The sequence below is a fragment of the Nematolebias whitei genome, chromosome 9 (assembly GCF_014905685.2).
Source record: "Nematolebias whitei isolate Nwh7 chromosome 9, NemWhi1, whole genome shotgun sequence".
NCBI lineage: Eukaryota > Metazoa > Chordata > Actinopteri > Cyprinodontiformes > Rivulidae > Nematolebias > Nematolebias whitei.
The window spans coordinates 36677755-36695096 of NC_056506.1; the positions used below are offsets into that span (position 1 = coordinate 36677755).

General features: G+C 38.0%; 1 protein-coding gene across 1 annotated transcript in view; it reads left to right on the forward strand.

The window, feature by feature from the left end:
- Positions 1 to 17001, forward strand: part of clstn2a (calsyntenin 2a) — a 139798-nt gene extending 122797 nt beyond the window's left edge. Inside the window, exons 11-18 of the mRNA XM_037681347.1 lie at positions 5758 to 5924; positions 6189 to 6337; positions 11021 to 11226; positions 11389 to 11556; positions 11700 to 11845; positions 14147 to 14267; positions 15872 to 16062; positions 16189 to 17001. Coding sequence (XP_037537275.1) covers positions 5758 to 5924; positions 6189 to 6337; positions 11021 to 11226; positions 11389 to 11556; positions 11700 to 11845; positions 14147 to 14267; positions 15872 to 16062; positions 16189 to 16401 — 1361 coding nt within the window. The 3' untranslated portion in view covers positions 16402 to 17001. The remainder of the gene's footprint in view (positions 1 to 5757; positions 5925 to 6188; positions 6338 to 11020; positions 11227 to 11388; positions 11557 to 11699; positions 11846 to 14146; positions 14268 to 15871; positions 16063 to 16188) is intronic.
- The last annotated feature ends 341 nt before the right edge of the window (positions 17002 to 17342 follow it).

Here is a 17342-nt window from a genome sequence, read left to right on the forward strand (position 1 = left end):
ATATATATATATATATATATATATATATATATATATATATTCACTATGCTGGGAGCAATATAAGTTATTGAGTATCGGAAGAATAATGATTTTTAGGAGATCATTGTTATACTTCATCATGATTTTGCATTTGCATAGTTTGTCTCAGTATTATAAGAATATGAATCATTTTATTGTTGTTTGTTTTATTTTTGTATTTGCAGTAACCTTTGATTATTAACTACAAATATTTAATCATTGCAGTGGATGTTTGTGCCTGATAAAATTATATTTGCTTAAGTCGTTCTTAAAGTGTTGCTTCCACAAGAATACAACTTGATCTGTGACCAACAAAATCTGAAAAGGCCATCCTGGCACTTAAATCAAATCTTGTGCAAAATTTAAATTTATTTAAAAAAATTATCTTAAGATATTTATGAAGATGAAGAAAACAACCTAATCATCAGCACCTGTGTAAATGAATAACTATACTTTTGAAATAATATATATGGTAATTCAAACCTCCTTTCAACTTGTCATGAAATAAAACCCACTGAGAGGCAGCAGATATTGTTACTCAGAAATGTGCATTTTGCAACAATTGGTTTAATAAGAGCATCAACAAAACTCTGTCCCAAGACACTGGTCATTTGTTGAAAGTTTAGAACCTTTAAAATATTCATACACAGACTTGTTGGCCTAAAACATTGAATGATATCTCAGTGTGTGTTTGTGCACGAGGTGTTAATGAAACTCTTAGCAAGTGAAAAAAGAAGTTTTTCTTCCATTTTCTAAAATGAAAGCAACATTGAGCTCAAATGGACATGAAAATTACAAGGTCTTTAGCTACAGAAATGAAACGGCATCATTCACAAAGCAAATATCCAAACTTTACACAACACAGGCTTTAAATATGTTTCCATCTGGAGAGTCTTTTTATTTCTTTAAAACTGATTGTTTAAAATAACCCTGAGACTCACTGATTTGTGTAAGAATAAAAATGACTAACTCAGTGTTTGAATTGTCGCCAATAATTCTGTGTACAAAATATGCTTATTAACATGTAATGCTCCGAGTGTTTTAAGTTTCAGTTTATTTTTACATAGATCTGTAAAAGCACAAGTGTATGTCTAGACATGCTGATCTTCTGTTTATTAAGACGCAGAGGTTTTTTTTAATGAAACCCTTTCAACAATGCACTTTGTGAAAGAAATGGGGGGGGGGGGAGAGTCAAATATTACAGTAAATGCAATAAATATTTATGCATGGTGGCGAGACAGACAGATGATGAGAAAGAAAATTAGGGCTTTTTCCGTTCTTCATTTGTAATGCACAGTACTCATCACGTCTCATGTCAGTGAACAAACAAGAAAAATAACAAAAATCCACTTAAAATAGGAAATATGAACTTTCTGGCTGCAGACTGACATTTGGTAGAAAAAATAAAAATTCCAGCGTGGACTTAAATAAGATCTGAGATATTTGTTTATGAACAAAGTTCCAATAACTCAGAGGATGTGTAAATGATTAATCATCCATCCATTATCTTTACACGCTTCTTCCTTTTTGGGTCATGATGGTCACTGGAGCCCACGTCCAGCAGTCTGTGAGAGGCGGGGGACACCCTGGACTGGTCTCAAGTCCATCACAGGGACACATAGAGACAAATGAGACAAACAACCATTCACACTCTCACTCACACGTAGGGACAATTTAAAGTTACCAATCAGCCGCTAGCGGCAGTGCCAGCTGCTAACGCTGCTAACAAACCTGCTAATGCTGCTAACAAGACCTGCTAATGCTGCTAACAAGACCCTCCATCTAACTGCATGGACGGAACTCTACGGACCGGTTTGGTTCCACAGGGAAATCTCGGATGTTCACTGTCTGCCGTATCCGGTTCTGGAGGACAGTCTGTGAGGGCAGCTGCTGTGGTCATAATTACCATCAAGCTGCTAGCAGGACCTGCTAACGTTGCTAACAAGACCACGCCGCTAACAGAACGGAACCATGCTGCTGAAAGAACCTAACTGCTAACCCAAACCACACTGTAAATTTATTTCTTTTTCAGTTTTGGTGCCTTGTGTTTTTTTGTTTTTTTTTTTGTATTTTTGCTGCAAACTTTGGTATTTCTTGTTGGGGTTTTTTGACGAGTCAAGACAGTTCTTCTCGTCCTTAGCATTTCATTGCATTGTTGACCTTGTGTTGATTTTTACATATATGACAAATAAACCAAACCTGAAGCCTAACATGCATGTTTTTGTTCTGTGGGAGGAAACCAGAGTACCCGGAGAAAATCCACGTGTGCACGAAGAGAGCTTGTTTTGCGATTTATTTTCAGCTAAAAGATGGCAAACGTACTGTAAAGAGAACATGTAGCCCTTACGAGGTGGCTGAGTGGTTTAAAAGAAGGAACAGTGATTTTTTGTTTCCTGATGAGGAAAGGGTTAAAAAAGGTTTAACATCTGAAAGTAAGGAAATTTTTCTCTTTTTGTTTTTTTCTCAGCTGCGTGTGATGCTGGGGGGAGAGCATGCATGTTGCTGTGTTCTTACTGTTTATTCATAACTTCCTGTATTTTAATCATGCTGACATTAAATTGGATCCTGTAGTTCTTAACTTCATTAGAGCCCTCACTGATGACTGTGTTGAAGCATTCAGGAGTTACAGCCTGTTGGTGTCCAATTGTGTGGACATGTTGGACTCCATTTGGACACTTAGAAAAACACATGGACATACTCTCATAAAAATATGTCCAGAATAATCCATTTTGGTGCTATTGTTAGAATTTGAACTGGTAATAGGTAAGACTTGATGCTGCAGCCTCATATAGTTTTCCAGTCCATAACTCCATCCTTCCATATATAACAACATAAATAATTAAAACATTTTAGGTGAGAAAAATATCTATGATTTTTGTGTGTTTCAACTTCAACAACTACATTCTAGTTACAGTTACAATATGACTGCCGAAGTTAAAAACTCAGAGTGTTACCTCTACAGAGAGACCAAGCTGTTGAATTTACTCCAAAGAGTTCAAGAACAGCATTTCATTTAATGTAGGTAATTTTTTTTTAGGCGATTGGGGTATTATGGAGTGAACTTTAAAGGGGTTACGAGGTTATAAAAATGTTTTTTAGAGAACTGTAGACAACAGAAGTGTAACAGACCCTCGTTTTGCTGTTACCCTTGTTTGTTTTGGACCTGTGCTGAGGTGACCCCGTTTTTGGAATATGTTAAAAAAAAAACTGTTCTTGTTTTTGGAGAAGCTGTTCTTCAGCATGCTGGAAGCTGTGTTTCTGTGACATCTCCTCTTTCAGCTCTACTTGTGTGCACTCTGACAGAGCTGAGAGGGAAAAAACGCCTCCAGCTACATGCAGGTTCGCACGTTCATGATAAAACATCTACTTTCTGTCTGCAATTCCCTGGACAGAACAGTCTTACTCCAGGAGAAACTTCAGTTTGGACTGAATAAGGGAGAAACTTTAAATAACAAAACTGTTGAGCTATGTTTAATATGTGTTAAAGAAGTTATATTCTCCAATGGGGGAGAAACTTAAATTAGAATTGAAGCATCAATGTGGTGCTTGATATTATTAAATAATGGATTGCTTTGTGTTTAGTCGTGATTCATCCTATTTCTTTATCAATTCAAGACCTGCAAAAAAGATTTAGTTACGATTGAAATGTCCTATTTCAGAATGAGTTATAGAAGCTTTCACTGCTCTCTAGTCACAAGGTTTGCTTGCGATTGCTCAGTGTATAAAGAAGTGACCGTCAACAGGTCACTCCAGGAGAGTGCTTCAACATTCAGTTTCACTTTGTAAAATTGCATTTATCTCTGATTGTTATATAAGCAAAACACTTTAGGTCAAGCACGCAACAATTTCTGTCAAACTTGCAAATAAAATGAATTGTAAATTTGAGAGGAAGAACTGACCTGTTCCTTTAAAAGCTGGGACCATATTAAACTTTATAACTGGACTACAAGTTCTAATGTTTCTGTGATACCACCTCATCATCGTTCTGCTGCTTCTCTGACATGTACAATGTGATTATGAATTTTTCATGCAAACAGTTCCCTGCTTTTTGCCATAGCTAACAGATTTGTCTGTTCTCGGTCATATGTTAATTTAAACAGTGTTTTTAATCACATTCAAACTGTTTTTTTACCTCATGCCTCAAAGTGTGAAAACATGTTTCTTTTAACTACGGAAACAAGCAACTAACAACAACAAAAACAATCTAGAGAAAATGCATTTCCTGTGAAAATGCAGTGTGAATGCTTCTTGCAGAACTTGAGAAACAGCTGAAATAAGCTAAAAAATAAAAAAAAACATGATGAAATGTAGTTGAACTGAATGAACAAGCCTAAATTAGCAGAAGAAAGCAGAACACATTTGCTGAATTAGGTTTAAATAAGCAGAAATTAGCACAAAAATTAGGAAATTAGCTTAAAAAAATGCTGAAATTAGCACCAAAAAAATGACTGAAAATTAGCTGAAAGGCAAAAAGAAGCTTACCAACAAACTACCAGAAGAAAGTGGAAACAGTGGCAATGAGCTCAAAAATGTGTAAATTGCTGAAGAGCTAAAATTAGCATAAAACAGCTATAGTAGCTGAAATAGCAGAAAAAGCTAAAACTAACATAATTAAGCTGAAAGGAGCATAACAAGCTGAAATTGTCTGAAAGAAGTTAATTGGGCTGAAAGAAGCAGAAATTACTACAAAAAAAATCTTGAATTTATCTGAAAACAGCTAAAATTAGCTAGAAAATGCTAAGGTAGCTGAACAGATAGAACAAGCTTAACCCTCCTGCTGCCCTTGGGTCAAAATGACTCAAGACCTCAGGTTTAAAACTAAGGCCTCGTGGATCATTTTGACCCAAGGGTAGCAGGAGGGTTAAATGAGCAGCAGATAGCAGAAAGAACACATTTGCCCAATTAGGCTGAAAAAAGCAGAAATGAGAACAAAAAAGTGGAAATTAGCAACAACAACAAAAAAAAAACAGACAAAATCTAGCTAATAAAATCAGAAAGTTTAAATTTCCAGATGAAGTGGAGAGAGCACATTTTTGCTGAATTAGGCAGAAAAAAGTTTAAATAAGTGCAAAAAAAATGTGGAATTAGCTGAAAAAGCTAAAATTAGGATAAAACAGCTAAATAGTAGCTGAAATAGCAGAAAAAGCTGAAACTTGCAGAAATAAGCTGAAAGGAGCGTGACAAGTTGAAATTAGCATAAAGAAGTTGGAAGAAGCACAAAAATGTTGTAGTTAGCAGCAAGAATCACAAAACAGCTGAAAGTAGCTGAAAAAAGTTTAAATTTGTACAAGGAAGCTGAAAGAAGGTGAATCAGAACAAAACATGAAAGGAGCAGGAAAAGGCTGTAAACGGATCTAAAGATCTGAAGGATGTAAAATGAGCTCAATTTATTTTCTGAGAAACAAAAATGGCAGAAAAAGCTAAATATTTCAAAAAGCTAAAGTCATAGCAGGATTGTCCTGAAAGAGCTGAACCTTTGTTGAGATAGCACAAAGATTGTGGAATGAGAAAGATGCAGAAAAACAGACGGGAAGAAAAATGGCTCACAATAGTGAGAATGCTTCATAAACATTCACACAATTATATCTTGCGTTCATACCGTTTGCATTTTTTAAGCTAAAATGCTTTTTTGCTTCACTTTTTACTTTGTCTCTCCCAACTTCGGTTCATGTCTTCTTCTCTTTCCTTTCTCTGCTCCTCTCCAACCCCACCCCCCATGTCTTCTCTTTTCCCCACTAGGCGGAGTGGTAGCAACCTTGAGGTTCACACAGTATTTTCACGGCAGCCTTTCAGGTTTGACGATCCGACCTGGCCGCATTGAAACCCAGAAGGTTATCTCTTGCTTGCAGGCCTGCAAAGAAGGCCTTGATATAAACTCCCTTGAAAGCCTTGCAAAGGACATAAAGGTGCGTGAAAATATGAAGACAGTTACACTTCACTACACACTTTAGCCTTTAATAATAAATCCTATTACGTTGACGTTTAAGCAATGAAGGTTAATGTTTTTGTCTGAACATGGCATACATTGGTCCTCTGTTCTTTTCTGTGAAATTTAAAGAAATTCAGCAAACTTGTGAGGCAAGACTCAATTTTTGTCCTTGAGTTGCAGCGTTTACACTCTAAAGTTTCCTTTCCGAACAAGATGTGCGTGTTCACGTGTGTGTGTTCAGTTTCACTTTAACCCAGCACAGTCGGTGCTGGTGGTGGAGGGAGAAGATGTAGACAGCATCAATACAGCCATGACGAAGGTCTCCTACATCAACTCTCGACAGTTCCCCACACCGGGCCTCAGGCGGCTGCACATCACTGCTGCTGTACAGTAAGTGCACACAGGAGCCATTTTTAAATACAGACCTGGCATTCCTTGAAATAATTCACATCACCTGTCACTTTTTATAACAGAGTTTCAGACTAAGATCATCTTATAATGAGAATTGATGAAGTTGGTCAAACACTGAAAATAAAGTTGTGAGACGTTACGCACAGAATATGTGTTAGGAATGACTCTCAGCTACTACCTCGTTCAGTTTTTGTTTGATATCTGTTAAACTGACTGTTACCTCTGATTTTTGTGTCGGCTGATGTTGATTATTCGTGGCAGTCATATTGAATTGGTTGGTTCCGAAGAATATTTAATTGTAGATATTTGTAGATTCAAAGATTACTTAATAAAAGTTTCATAAAAATGTATCCAGTAAGAAATATTTTGCTAACAGACAGGTGCAGTTGACTCCAACAGGTAATGCCCAAGTTTTACACACGGTATATCGATGTCCCCTTTTGCTGAGGGATTTGAATAGTGACTAGTTTTCCAGATGCGATGAGTTTTTCTGGACTGAATTGAGCAGGGAATGAATTAAACCGTCAAGATATTCAAGTGTACATCTGCGTATAAGAATAGAGGAACTTTATTTTATTTTTATTGTTTCGCTCGGCCCAGGCAGAGCAGAGTGATAGATCCTGGTGAGTGGAGGGAGCTATTTTATCCACAACCAGAATCAAGGGCGGAGCCAGGGGGTGGTCAGTGGTGGCCTTGGCCACCAAAGTTTAGTCGTCTGCCACCAATCATTTGAAGAAACTAGACTTTTATTCAGTATAAAACTAGACAGCATAGTTTTCTCAAATAAGTTTACATACACCATACTGGTATGTATGGCGGTGGCCATCTTGGGTTTTGACATAGCAACCCAATTTTTTTTTTTTTAATTTTAACACATTGGCGTAGCCACACAACAAAATGGAAGTTGGTACCACTTTTATTTTTCAGGTTATTGCACTTGCAACATGTACATACGGACAGATGGACGTACAGAGGGTATTTACAATTTCCCCTTTTTGCTCTACGATGGGAGACAAAAACCGATTTCGCAAGATCAGTAAGCACTGAAAGTATAAGTAGGGGATCAGTCTACTTACTACCACAATAAAGTTTCACTTGTTATGTCTATAACTGCCTGAGTTATGGTCATTCTAGTGTAGGTTAAGGTCAATTACCTCTGGTGGCCATCTTGAATTGGATAAACTCCAAAGGTTTATCAGTTAAATGACATCTTAAAGATTACTTGGTGAAAGCTTCATTAAAATTTTTTCAATGATTTATGAGATATTTTATGGTACAGATAAATGAACACACAGACACGAGCAAAAAAAATAAAACATTGTCACTCCACCATAACCAGACAATCATTATAGTAATAATATGAAACGTACTTTGAATTTCTAAAGAGCACGTATAGTCATTCATCTTTCTTACCATTATTTTCTTTACAGCTTTTGAATATTTAGGAGTTCTGCAGTTTGACACAAGTTTATAGACTGCTGAAATGAAAAGCCTCATGTTTGATAAAGGCTTTTCTTGCTTTTCTCGAGTGTCACAATGAAAAAGTTGCCTGAAGCCTGGTTCTTAGGTAGATATGAGTGCAGCCAACAAAGGATGAGCTCCTGCCTCAAACTCAGAGCAGCCTTGGCCATTTGACTTTAAACACATTAGAATTGTAACAGAAAGGTGCTGCTGCGATGGTCATAACCAAAAGGAACTAGCAACTATTCTTTAAACATTAAATCATTTAAGTTTGTCTTTGTAAATATAAAAAATACTGTTTAATCATAACCTTATATGTAAACATCTATTATGCGCAATAAATGTGTGCTTCCAGTTGTATTTAATGCAAGCAGGATTCAGAGAAATCGGGATCAAAGTAGATTTAATAAAAGAAAAAAACAAAAGCTGATGTGCAGCAAGCTTACATCAGGGAAGACACGGAGGGAGACAGAACCAGAACGCCTTTCAGGACGATGCCCAGACAGAGAAGAACACAGAGACTCAGATTTATATACACACACGTTAATGACAGACAATGACAAACACCTGAGGACAAAACACTCAGGAACAGGTGGGAGTGACAGGAGCTAGGATAGACTGTAAGAGGGAGACACACTAGGGAACACAAATCCTCACAGTATATTCCTGCATCTGCGCGTTTGCCTGTTAGCAAACTAAATCAAGATGGCTGCAACATCTAATCCACCTCAGCAAACACACAAATGGCTGACTCAGCCAATCTTACAGATATTTAGCTAAAAATTGCTTTGATAGAAGCTGAGAGTCATTCACAACTCATGCACAGAAGATCAGTCATTAGGTTGATGGTCCTCCTTTGTCATGTGAACAGCTAGTTTTGGCTGTCAGCAGCAAACTGGTTGATCCACGATGAGAAGGTGCTAATAAGACTGAGTTTAGTGCAGCTCCTCAGACTGACAAAGTATTTTGGATATTGTACCTTATCACTGCATTATAAGTATCTACAACTAATATTATATCCTAAAAAATATAGGTTTACAAATGCTTATTGTGCTGACAAGGTTTGAAATGTTTAATATAACAACTCTAGATGAAATATGAAGGTGAACAGATTTGGCTAATTATTTGGCAAGAAGCTGGTCAGTTTTGTCTCTCTGTCACCCTTAATGCATAATAAACAGTTATTAATGATTTGTACAGTGTTTATAGAGGAATTAATAATGTATCTATAAACTATTTATTAGCCATCTATGAGGGAGCCTTTTTGTAAAGTGGTACAGATGTTTCTACCTGTATTATTGAGCATGCATCAGAATAATCATCACAAAATGCTAATATAGTGCATAACACCTGTAATTAAAAGTTCGCCCTGCAAGGTGGCGTGCGACATGCATTTCTTCCAGGAATGATAGTTTGATTTTTTTTTTAGCATTTCTGCTGAAGCTGTGAGTTCATGCTGACATGTTGTTTTCATCACTATATTAACACTTTCAAAGACAATTATGTTGACTTTTTTTAAATAAAGTAGCTGCTCAAGTGAGAGGCATTTTGGTTTATTGTTCAGACAACAAGCAAAACTAATTATTTCTAAGAATAAATCTTATAAATATGATGTAACTGTCAAGACTTTAAAGTTTACAGTCTGTAACCCTTCTAGTTGAACAAAGACTGTGAATATGTTCACTGCTTTAATGGTTAAACTACTTGAAAATGAGCTCAGTCAAATGTAATATGTTTGTGTTTGCATGTGACTTTATCTGTAATTTCATCATATTTTAAATCAAACTGTGTGTCTGTGTTAACATACACTAATTGTTCTGCTTAATAAAATAACAAACGTGCATGTGCCACTTTTCATTTACAAACAATAGATAAATCTGCATGGTTTTTTTTGCTCGATTCTTGAATTAATTTGATCTTGGGTGAGTACAGGGTTTATGTGCAGATCAGCTCAACATTTAATGAGTCACGGAGTTCTGTGTTCTTTGATTTCCTGAGTTGTGTGATTGTTATAGCAGCAAGTAAAAACGTAGTTCTCCAGTTTCTTTCTCCAAGAACTCATTATCACACAGGAAATAAAGCCTATGTAATATCTAATGTGGTTTATTTAAAGAAAGGTGTGTGAAAGTGTAGCAGATGTGTCTGCTTTTGTCTTCGAGCCATTGAACTGTCAGTGAGATGGCAAAGATTGGATCATTAGTGTAAAACCTATTAAACTGAGCAGCTGCATGTTCAGGACATAAAGCTTTACGGTGTTTGCAAAGATCATATCCTTAAAAGTCTCTTTGCCTTCACTTTTGTCTGTATTTGTTTTATTTTTAAGTGTCTTCTTTGTAATTTGACTTGAATTGGCTGAACTGAACCCAAACAGATCTTCAATATAACGAGGTCAATCTCTTAGTCAGAATACAACATTTTTGTTGCAATGATTGTAGCTTTAGATAAACATGCTCATCAAATGAACCATGTCTGACCTTTCCTTTATTGGATTAATGATAATGTATTCAGTGCCACTATTCATCCATCTACAAATATTCATCTAGAAAAATCTAGAAAAAGCCTTTACATTAAAATAAATTCAGGGTGACGATAAACATTTGTAAGGCATAGTGAGTAAAAATTCTTTCCAACCATGAATTACACTTTAATTTTTACTTGGTAAGAACCTAATATTGAAATGTGCTCAATTAAGAAAAACAAATAGTTTAAATTGCCACTTGTGACGCCAACAGTTGCTTTATATTTTCTAATTACAGCCTAATCTCATCAGTATTTCTTCTGCTGATCCTATAAATGACCTGCTCCTCCTCAAGTTACTAAGCTGAGCTACAATAAATGTGACACCTGATTGCAGGTGGTGTGTATAACTGTGCACACCCCATTATACATAGTTGTTAAGCTCTAAAAAAGCTGGGTGGTCAAATGAGCTTTGAGTTGTTAAAGTGAGGTGAGCAACAAATCAGGATTTTAGACTAAAACTAAAATAAAGGCAGATAAATTCACTCAGATCTGGTAAATCTACAGTCTGTGATCAGAGAAAAACTTTTTTTTTTAGTTTTGTAGTGATTTCCCCCCAGATTTGTTTCCGTATCAGTTTGTTTTACATTACATTTCCTCTGGGTGTCAGACATCCAACACAAACAATCAGTGAGTCTGTAGAGTTTGTTGTTGTCTCAACTCCTCTCGTCCTGTTTGTGTCAGGTGTTTCGGGGAGGAAACGTGTCTCTCCATTCCAGACATCAAAGCCGTGGTCATGGTACTGGCGCCCAGTGAACCCAGAATCACCATCACAGGATCGAAGCAGCATGTCAGGCCAGCCAGTGACTTCCGCGGTCCGCTGGGTGTAGCTCCCTTCAAGGAGCTTCACATCACCAGCACAGTGATAAGAGGAGATGCCTTCGGTGGACGTGAGTTCAGAAAATGTTCTGGGTTTTTGTCCAAGGTTGTTTTGTTTCAGCAGCTAGTTCATGACATTTCATATTAAACTATGTTTAGAAGACTCGTAGGATTTTAAAACGTTTTGCTTGAGTTTATCCTGATAATTAGACATGTTGTGTCTGTGGGTCCAGCCCGCAGGCCCGGTGTGATGGAGGTGATGCACAACCTGGACTACTGTGATGTTCTGGTGATCGGGGATGAACTGAATCCAGAAACAGAAAGTCTGGAGATCCATCACAGTGCTCTGCTGGGAAAACATCTTGATGCCACAAACTCCACATCTGGAATATCAATATATGGTGGGAAAAAGCTGATTGACAGTAAAACACTCTTTAATGCTCATGATTTTAAATCTTAGTATGAGTCTAGAAAACCACCTCCCTCTTTGTGCAGGTGGGTGTTATTTGTGTTTAATAAGTGCTGGACTTTCTTCTGTAACCAGGTGTGGACTCCATGGCCCACTATGAGCAGGCACTGAGGCAGCTTCACTACAGGAACTGGAGACCTGGCGCTCTGACAGAGAGAAGGTTCAGACTCACCTGCTCTGAACTCAATGGGCGATACACCAGCAACGAGTTCAATATGGAGGCAGGTTTTCAGAGTTTATTTAAACATTAAAACTCTGCTTTAGTGTTTTTCTTGCTTCTTGTGCTACTGAAGGCAAAATATCAATAATGTTGTTTTTTCTCATGCATGTGTGTCTGTGTTAGCAAAATGACACTTTAACCATTGGACAGGTTCTAATGAAATACTCAACATATTCACCGAATGTACATCTACAACTGATTCAACCCAATTTAAGATGGCCGCCACAGCTAACTGATAATAGTCAATACAAAAATGGCTGTAATTTTACAGAGACTGAGTACAAATGTATTGTGGCTGTAGCTGAGCGTCACCATCAGGACAGATTGTGTAATCTTACATGAGATTACACAAAACGCCATTCACAAAGTTCACCCCAAACAACTACACCGGTGTTTGTAACAAGGCTGAGTCAGGTCTGGACGGGTTCTTCTTGTTGAAACGTTTCATCTTTTATCCAAAAGACTTCTTCAGTCTGAGGAGCTGCAACAAATAGTCTTATAAGCAGCACCTTCTCATTGTGGATCAACCAGTTTGCTGCTGACATCCAGAACTAGTTGAGGACTTCCACCCTAATATTATACACCTGAAAAGGGTCTCGCTCTTCAATCAACTTTAATGCAGCTCAAAACGTAATATGTACAGTACCTCCACAAGTCTTATATCAAAACGACCGGCTCTGCACCCTGATGTGTGCTTTTACTTTTATTGATGTCGAGTTACCATGGCAACGTAATTTGCAAACAAAGACGTCATTTTACCCATTCAAAATGCCTGATGGAACTCTTCACAGCCTATAGTGAGGTCACATGACCGAGAGGAGAGAGGTCCCTGAACAAAACGTTTTTTAAAATTTCCACATTTTTTGGGAAAGGCATCAAAAGTAGATGCATGTTTAAACATATGAAATTATTGTTTTGTATTTAAAGGCATAAATGCAGGATAAGGATGCTGAAACCTGAGCTTCATACTGCACTGCTGTAGACTGCATACAACTATTTGTGTTGTAATTACCCAAACCTCCTGTAGGTGGCAGCACAACACCACCTTCATTTTGTTTTTAAAAACCGAAGAAGAAGAAAAGCATCTCTGATTAACTTTTGGAGCCATTTTGGCTCAAGATGGCTGCCACAGCTACCTCAGAAAACTCAAAACTGACAATAACGCAGTCATTCTTTGAGATATTGAGCTTGTGGGGTTAGCTGAGAGAAATGCTCCGTAAATACTGAATTCAAATGAAAAAATCCAAGAAGGCCACCAAAGCTAAATTGAAATGGCTTTAACTCAGCTATTTTTACACATATAGAGCTGAAATTTGATGAGGTTATAGCTGAGAACTGTCCCCATCACTTTTTTTCTTCTTTCGGCTGCTCCCTTCTTCAGGAGTCACCACAGCAAAGTTGCACGAAGACTTGGCGATTGTTTTTACGCCGGATCTCCTTCCTGATGCAACCACAGACCCCCGAGCTACCACAGCCCTCTGTGTGGAGCAGAGAGTTGCTATCTAGGGCACCCTGGGGAGCAGATGGTGGGGTTAAAGGTCTTGCTCAAGGGCCCAGAGGGTGGAGGCAGGTGTGGGTGCTTCACCTTTACCACCCACATTTTGATGTTGTTAGTCCGGGGAGTTGAACCGGGAACTTTCCGATCACAGGCCCACCTTCTCTTACCTCTGCCCCACCACTCCCCTGTTCCCCCTAAACCTAACCCCGTCACATACTGAATCCAAATTTTAAAAATCCAAGATGGCCACCATAGCTTAAAAGAAAGAACTATTATAACTTCACGATTTTTTGCCGTGTTGAGCTGAAGTTTGGTGTGGTAGTATCTGAGAGCAAACTTTAACATACACAGTCAAATCAAAAAATTTAAATGTCCTCAATGTGGCAGTCCCTGTCAAAGTTTCTACTGGAACGTTCTAGTTATTCACATGATAAATTAGGACCATCAGCCTAATGACAGATCGTTAGTGCCGTTAGCCGCTTGCTATTCACAGAGGGCTGAGTGATACTAGCAATAACAGCATTGTAAGATGGGGACAGTTAAACATGGAAGCCTCCGCCCCATTTAATGATGGACGGGTTCTGTTCACAAAGATGGCCTCCTTTACTCCCCTCTCTTTATCCTACTTTCCTCTCTATCAGTCTCTCTTGTCTCTTCTCATGGTAAAATCACCTCAGTTTAAAACTGACCTAAGAAGTGGTGAGTGATATGGAGTCCTTCAAGGAATGCTAGACCTTTAATTATTAATGTCATTAATAAATAATCGCTCAAAAAATGACTTTTACGGTCTTTTTGCCTCTTCAGGTCAGTGTTCTTCACCACACGGCGCCGGTGGAGCATGTCAATCATATGGCTGCCCCGTCCCCTTACATGAGACCTGTCCATCACCCACTCATGATCCACACGCTTAACTCACACATGTCAGGTAAGGGACAAACACAGGAGCACACTGCTGAATAAGACCAACTATGTTTTAGCTTCACAGAACATCTGCAGCAGTAATCTGGTTTCTTTAACTCACTCTCTAAAAGAGGTTTTCTGTTTTTTTTAATCAAACCCTTTTTTCATGATTAATTATTAAAGGAACTGCTCCCTTAATGTGCAGTTAAATAATATATTATTGCCTTTATGCAACTTTACAATATTTTTACTTTTATTGTGTGAATAATTTTATGCACTTTGACGTTGACAATTCGTGGTTTTTGCTTTCACTTTTAGTTCTAACGTAAGAAGGTTAAAGAAGATGAAAAGACTCCTTCGTTGTGAGACGGGTGTCTAAGTGTAGATGTGTTTCCATGTAGATGAGTCAAAATGTTGAATCAAATGTTTTAATGTTTGCTGCACAAAGATAAGACTGCTTTTTTTTTTCTTTTCTAGCCGTAGTTGCAGAATAGGTTGCAACAAAATGGCATTAGATTACAAATCAAACCTCACATGAGGATCAACAAAGTGGTTAAACCAAACGTTAAAGTGGATTTAACTCTCTGCTCCTTGAAGTGTTCAGTCCCGTGAAAGATGTGATTTTTCTGTACCAAATAGGCCTGTCACAATAAACAATAAATCAATTAATCGCATGATAAATAAAAATTAGCGACCTCATTTTCATTGATCGGTTTTATCATTTCTTCGAGTCTCTCTTTCTACTGAAGACACTGGATGACAAAAGGCTCAACTCGAGTGCTCTTCACTGACCCCTCCCTTTCTCTCTTCTCTTTAAAATCTGTTTTAATGATCCAAAATCACGTTTTTGGATCGTTAAAAGCAGCTAAGCTGAGAAGCTAAGCTACGAGCTAAGCTAACAGGCTGACCTGGAGGAAAACACCTCTGTCTTGTTGAAGCTCCAAAATTCATGGTTGAAACCTGTGCCTTTGTGTAAAAAGTTGTTTTTCTCTGCAAAAAGAAGCTGAGAACTTGTTTACTGATTTTTATTTATTTATTAAATGCTTTGTGTGAAAATGCTATGCCAAAGAGCCCAAACCAAACCGAGCGTCCGCCATTTTGAGAACCGAAGAGAGACAGCCCATGTCACGTCAAGGGGCTTCCCTCCCATTTTTCTTAAAGAGACACGCTGCTCGCTCCCTCACTATCCATCGTTGGGTTAAAACAGTCTTATACTGCCATGCAGTGGTTGTAAAAAGGTATTACATGCGAAACAAATTAAACATTTCTTCTTAAATTTGACAATAATTACTAATTATTGTCAAATTTCAAACAATATTATCGTTTATCACAATAATTTCTGAGACAATTAATCACCCAGTAAAATATGTTATCGTGACAGGCCTAGTACCAAGTCATTTCTCCAGTGAGCAGGAAAATTAACAAAATGTTTGAATTGTTAGTGTCGGGTCCTGCAAACTGAATAAACATAAGAACAGCTGGATGCAAGTAGAACTGAAGCTGCTTGATTTCAGCAGTCACATGAGATTAATTTAAAGATCTTTAGTTTTAGTGAAAGATTTTAAAATCTAAAATCACACACATAAGGAAGAGGGTGGTTAAAAGCTCATATGTAGTGTTGTTATCCAGGGGGGGCGCCTCCTGCGGCCACAGTGGTCATTGTGGTTTGTATCGCGGCCCTGGTGGTGATCGTGGTGATCGGCATCTACAGGATCCACGCCACACATCAGGAAGGCTCCAGAGACGACGAGGACGAAGTCAAAGATCCTGAGATGGACTGGGAGAGCTCTGCTCTCAACATCACCGTCAATCCCATGGAGGTAACCGTAAAGAGCAGGAACGTGATCACTGTTTAGTCCTTCAGTGAGTGATTCTGTTTTAAGGCGATGGTGTGGACAAACCACAAGTCCCTGTGCCTGGATTTAAGATCTGTCTTTGTTCTGTAGGACATGCGAGGCCCCCAGGCACTGGGAGAAGCTGTAAGAGAAGGAGAACGTGAGGAGGAGGATGAAGAAGAAGACGTTGAGCTGGTGGGAGGCATGACAACTGCCGAATCAGATAAGAGTGATGAGGAGGAAGAGGAGGAGGAAGAGGGAAGAGAGGAGGTTAATAAGAAGCGGGAGAAACCTGAGTGGGACAGTTCATGTACAACATACTGAGCACACACACACACACACACACACACACACCCTTCATTCTGTCACTTTTAAACAAACACACAAATTATGCAGACATTCTCAATGCAGCTACAGAACACACACACACACACACACACACACACACACACACAAAGTCTGATCAAATAATTTACAATCCGCTGCTGGAAAATCTCCTGAATCCTCCCCTCTTGCCATTTTCAGAGGAACAGCTCCCTCTGCTGGACAAAGTCAGCCATGCAGCATCAGAAAGCCACAGGGGTGCAAAAACAAAACTCATCTGTTTACATTTATTATTATTCAGTAATAATTCATTATTATTCATTGTGATCCACAGTCATGACATTCCACTCAGTGAGGCAGAGCATTGATCAGCTGAAACAAGCACAGCCTTTTATTCCTGCATGTGACAGAAGTTTTACTGCTCCTACGTCTGAAACAACCATTTAACTCTTTTTTTATTCTAACTTCAGATCAACACATTACTTCTGTGTTTATTTTGTTTTTTAATTTGTCTGAAGGAATCTTCCCGAGGGATCAATAAAGTTCTATCCAATCTGTAATCTCATTTCCTAAGAAGATTGTCTGCAAGATGCTGAATCACGAGCCTGTAAATGTGTCGACACGTGTATCTAATCCTTAACATATCTATAAATGTTTAGACGTAGGTTAAAAGATCTAATGTCAGTGTATGTTCTCATTTTTAACCACCTTTTCCTTATCAATGTCTCTGATCTGTGTTGAGTTTCTCCATTAACAGTTTAACAGTCACATTCCTGGACGCTAAAGAAGGAAATTGTGATTTTTCATTAGAAACATTTCATGTAAATTCTGAGTTACACACAAGAAACATTAACTGTTACAGATCCAACACCTTTAATATCTAAAGTCTGAAAACTTCTGTAGCTACTTGTTCATCCTTTAAAAAGCACATTTAGAAAACG